The 5233-nt window shown below is 45.3% G+C and overlaps 3 protein-coding genes across 3 annotated transcripts; 2 read left to right on the top strand and 1 right to left on the bottom strand.

Moving 5' to 3' along the window:
* Nucleotides 1–287: 287 nt before the first annotated feature.
* On the bottom strand, nt 288–997 carry MELLADRAFT_112500 (uncharacterized protein; the record flags this gene model as incomplete). Its single annotated transcript, XM_007416968.1, has 3 exons — nt 288–586; nt 651–808; nt 885–997. 3 exons carry the CDS (start codon nt 995–997, stop codon nt 288–290), a joined length of 570 nt encoding a protein of 189 aa, XP_007417030.1.
* A 337-nt stretch (nt 998–1334) lies between these two features.
* MELLADRAFT_94155 (uncharacterized protein) lies at nt 1335–2528 on the top strand (the record flags this gene model as incomplete). Its single annotated transcript, XM_007416949.1, has 5 exons — nt 1335–1356; nt 1445–1558; nt 1616–2016; nt 2090–2317; nt 2379–2528. 5 exons carry the CDS (start codon nt 1335–1337, stop codon nt 2526–2528), a joined length of 915 nt encoding a protein of 304 aa, XP_007417011.1.
* A 1592-nt stretch (nt 2529–4120) lies between these two features.
* On the top strand, nt 4121–4866 carry MELLADRAFT_68403 (uncharacterized protein; the record flags this gene model as incomplete). Its single annotated transcript, XM_007416926.1, has 5 exons — nt 4121–4126; nt 4165–4245; nt 4312–4407; nt 4505–4623; nt 4722–4866. 5 exons carry the CDS (start codon nt 4121–4123, stop codon nt 4864–4866), a joined length of 447 nt encoding a protein of 148 aa, XP_007416988.1.
* Between the last annotated feature and the right edge of the window lie 367 nt (nt 4867–5233).

Here is a 5233-nt window from a genome sequence, read left to right on the forward strand (position 1 = left end):
TCCGCAGGGGGCGGCAGCCAAGCCCGCCTCCCGGTTGGCTAGCATGATGGGAGGTCAAGGGTGACTGAAGTGGAAGGGCCCACGGAGTAGCCTGGTTCAAATGATTCATTTATGTGAATGACCTGTGTGGGTACGAGAAATGCAAGTGTGGTGATAGCACGCCAAGATCTATAACTAATTGATTGCAACTTAGAGGATCGATTCGTGAAAGCTCGAACTGGAGACACTCCCGACATATTTGGTAACAAAGATGCCAATTAGGCGTCATGCATTATTGCCACGACTTTTCATGGGTGTCTAATAAGCAGATGACGATAGAACAAATTGGCATGGACCACTATGCGGACACAAATTCCATACGGTATCCCCCAACCCTCCAAACGAGCTCCATTGATATAATCTCGAAACAAGAACAAATCCCAATTGGTGACTTGCTTTTCTCGCAAAATGGGTATGACCAACTGGATCTGATCCTCATCCAAACCCGCAAACTCCAGATAGTTGTACATGGAGGCCCTGCGAATGAGGTTTTGCAAAGTCCAGTAATCGATGTTATGCGGACTAACTTGGACTGGGAAAATATATTCTATACACGGCAATTCCAAATCAGTGTAAGCCGATATGATGTCTGCTGACGAAAAGTTACGTACCCAAAGTACCAGAAGTAGGCGCGATACTCGAACTGTCCTCTTCCACCTCAATCTTAACGATGTTGAGATTCTCATTCGATTCTAGCTCGCCAAGTTCTGGGGTCGCTCGGTCAGCGAGCTCGTCGATGGCAGGCTCTTCGGAAGCGCGTCGTTTACCCCTATAAGACGCGACATGGATGCATTCACGATGAACAAAGGCAATCCAAGGAGGGTGGTCAGACCAAAAAAACTTACTTTGCATAACCTTCTCGGATAGAGTCGCTGACCTCGTTGTGATGTTTGATCAGTGAGGAGGCGGGATCATAACCCGATGGCCTCCTTGGAGGTATTCGACATTTGGGGGGCATTTTGCATCAATGTCACGACGCGACGCAGCAGACTCTTGGGAAGGTTTCTTGGTAAACAAATCCGAAAGAAAAATCACCCCAGGAAATCTGAAACAGCCCTAACGCCATGACAACTTTTGCAAGGTGTTAGGTCTGTTTCAGAATGGCGCGACCCAACCATGACAGACGCGTTTGTCATACGTATAGCGCCAAAATTCTTTCCTTCATCCAAACATTGGTCAGCAAAACTTCTCGTGGTCAGCTTTCCAACATCCACGATTTTTTTCTTCATCTTCAGTCCCATTAGATTTGCTAATTTTCTACCTCTGCTTGCGTTAGAACGGCTATCATACAAAAGATGCAAACCAATCAATCCCTCAGTTCGTGATATTTACTTCCCTCATGCTTCGTCCAATATATCTCATCGCCCCCTCATTTTAATTTCGGTTACACCGTAACCGTTTGTAGACAACTTCTTTGAGACACCTTTTGGAGGAACTCCAGGTCAAGGTGACGGAATGACTTCCAGTGGTATTTCACTCTTTGGTATGAACAATCACGCTCAGCTGAGGAATGTCATAGGTGTGTGTTTGTGAAAACCCCACCCTCGGTCATCACTGCTCATCCCAACTTCAACAGCTTCTGGATTTGAGGAACCGGCTCGAGGTCAACACGACAACCACAGTTCCCGTCGGTCTTTAAGTCAGGTGGGCCCTGGAATGACTGACCCCGGGGACGCGCGGTTCTTGAGTGGCACCAGAGGGCAAGACGGACGTTCGATCTCACCACATGCAAGGTCATCCCAAAGTAACCCGAACCGCTTCACCTCCCGCTCCTCGTTCCAATCGCTCAACGGGCAAGGGGGTCCTCAAGGCCCACTCAACGATTACGATGGGTTCAATGCTCACCTAGAAACTCAAATCGATGACGGTGTGTACGCCAACCCCCTGCCCAGCGCAACCCGGAAGACGTTTGACGCCATGTCCAAACAGGCTGGTTTGGATTCTGTGACTCACGCTTTTGCCATGCAACACGCTGAGGTGGGCTCATTTCAAATGACCTTTCTTGACCGTGATAACATGATGATGAATCGTTATACCTTTCACCCTCCAGGTCTTTGGCGAGACTAACTGTCGCTTGTCTCAAGTCATTGTTCAAGGACGCCTCTTGATGGACGTGACCAACTTACGGTCGCAAGTTACCACTCTTACTGAGCAGATGGCTACAGTTACCGAGATTCTCCGGGGTCTTGCCGAAGCCCCAGCTTCGGCGGCAATCGAGCGTCCCGCTAGCCGCGGGAGCTCGGAGGAAACCGGTTGGGTTGCTAGTGCCCACCTCTATGTATGTCCGGTTTTATTTTGTTCTGTGGTGGGTAGAACGCTGACCCTATTCTTTTAACCAGGATGTGATGAATCCACTGGCCCTAAGTCTTCTGATCTCTCCCCAATTGACCGCGTACACCGCGGTGAAGAACCGACAAGAGGGCATCCTGCCGAATTCTTTGTTTAACGTCATCAAAGTAAGCACTATCTTTGGAAGCTTTGGAAGCTGAATGTACAACGTGTTTCTGACTCTTTGAAATCGGCAGAGTACAGTAGCAAAGGAAGGGGTGGCCTTCACTTCGAAACACCTTCCTCCCATTCATCAAGGAGTCAAAGAGGCGTCGGCCACTAAGACAACACCCGAACCGCATCGCCATATATAGCGGTTGCGGAGCGATGTCGCAGCGGTTTTTGCGTGCGCCATGGACTCCGAAATACATAGCGGAGCCTGCGCACCGCACTCCATGGCCGGGTTTTCTCATAGCGGTGCAATCGCTGCGCAACCAGGCCCAGGAGGTGTTATTCCGCTATATAGCGGAGCAAACCAAAATGGGTATATAAGCCTTAAGGTGTATGTATTTGATTCAAATTTCCGCCACTTCAACAACCAGCTTCAACTTTCAACCGATCTCAGTCAAATTTATGAAGCATCTTGAATCATCATCGTCATCATCCTTTATCAAAAGACAAATGTAATATGTTTCATGATAGGATTTGGAATCATTCAATCAGATCTCTTTGAACTGAACCAATTGCAATTTCAAAACAAATGTTACATTGAAAACCAACTAAACTCAATCAATTTTGATCAATCCTAATTCAACAAGATGATCATCAACAACCAATCACATCAATTTCAATTCGTAGTCATAGTTTGAATAAGTTTGAAACGATCATATTCATAAAACACTTATCTATCAACTTGAATCTAAACTTTTCATTACATCATCTTTCCATTTATTGTATCTAATCTTTTTCCAACTCTAACAAATCTTTTTCCGCATTTATTACAATGAGTGAGTTAGTAGAACATCCAATGAAACTCAATCACCATCCAGATATTTGGGACCACCAAAATCACTTGAAGAAAGTGCCAGAAATGCACATCAATCACCACAAACCAATCTTTGAGTTTCATCTTCAAATGGTTTATCAAGTTATCCACTGAATTTTTGTCATTGACTGATTTCTAAAAGAACTTCAACAGTTTGCCCATCTAAGTTATCAGATAATGAATCATTTCATTACACTCATTTCATTTCTACTCATCAACCAAACCCAATGATTTTAAAACCTTTATCACCTCCTTCATTTGAAGAAGGAGGGTTTCATCTTAATCAAAAAGAAGAAAGAGATGAAGAATCGAATAGACTTAAATTAAGAATTAATGATTTAGAATCGACTAATGGCATGTTGAAATCAAAAACAGCCAAATGGATGGGCATTGTATTGATAGTTGTGATAGTCATAGTTGTAATCTTCCTCATTGATAGTAGCAGTAGTCATTCTATTTATTTGACATTGACAACATGACAAAAAAGCGGCTAGTCTTGTGGTTGATATAGCGCTCTAGCGCGCTATAAAGCGCACTTATAGCGGTACGGACCGCTTCGACATCACGAGAGTTTGTTTTTTGACTAAATAGCGCAGCCAGAGCGCTCGGCTTCATAGCGCAGGCTGCGCACCGCTATGGAAAATGGTCAAATTCCATAGCGTTGCGTAGCGGTTCGGGTGTTGACTAAGACGTACTATAGTGCCATCAAAGACTGCGGCAAGCACGCGCGGGAAAAGGTCCATATCGTGGTCAGTATCATTTAATAAGATGTGTGTGTGTAATCTAATCCAATCATTGATGTGATTACACAGCTCTTGACAGGTATCCACGATCCCAAGACTGGCGAGGCGGTTGAGCAAGCGGTACCCACGATCAGGTCCCTGATGCAAAGAGTCAGTTTGATTTTGTGTTTAGTTGTCGGATATGAGCCTGATCAGATGTCTGTATGTCCGTTGTAGCTTTCTGTTCGATGTGCCACTGTGGGTACCAACTGTCATGTTGATGCAGTGTGGGCTGCCACTGATCTGCCCACACGAGCACAAATTGCTTATCTGGTAAGTCACCAAGGATCCACCTCAAGCATTATCCTTGTCGTCGCCATATTTTCTGGCTGATCCACGTATGTCGCCTCTGTTCGATGCTGAACGGTAGCGTCGAGAAGCCGCGCGGATTGTCCTCAAAGGCGGCAAAGGGAGCGAATCGATCTGGGCTTGTGTCGACAAGCAGTTATCCACTTTGCGTTTAAGGAATGATGAACTTTACACGGTTGCGTAAGTAAATACACTTGGAGTCCATGTTGTAATATCACACCTTGCTAATATCGTTTGAATCATAGTTTCTATCAAATCATTTTTGATGATGATTGCAGGTACTTTGATGGCAATACTTACTTTCAAGATCTCAAAGAAAAAAAGGTCAATTTGGATTTACCTTTGGAGGAGGCCATCTTGGCGCGCGTCGCTCACAACGCGGCTCACCCTCAAGGTGCTCCTAACCCAAGCAACATGGTATAGGAGCGGATGCACACAAAATTCTCAACGACCTTTTACTTCCATTATGAATCGAAATTAGTACGTAGGTCATTAGAAACGAAAATTGAAGCAATGCATTATGAATAGCTACGGAAGTTTACGAAGAACATGGAGTTAAGCCATATAAAAACGTTGTTACATCCTTAAACCCCCTCTCTTTGTCATTGAAATGAAATGTTTACTTGACCTGCATTGAGCCAAATCGTGGTGTCCATCTGGTGCCTGAGCAAATCCCATTTCCCACTTTTGGCGTGAACGAGCGAAATGCTTTGTCCCGCTTGAACGACCCGAGTAGCTATCACCGGGTTGGGTGTGCTTTCAATCCGGTGAATCCTCGGGTCTTCGTTCT

Source organism: Melampsora larici-populina (assembly GCF_000204055.1).
Source record: "Melampsora larici-populina 98AG31 unplaced genomic scaffold MELLAscaffold_66, whole genome shotgun sequence".
NCBI lineage: Eukaryota > Fungi > Basidiomycota > Pucciniomycetes > Pucciniales > Melampsoraceae > Melampsora > Melampsora laricis-populina.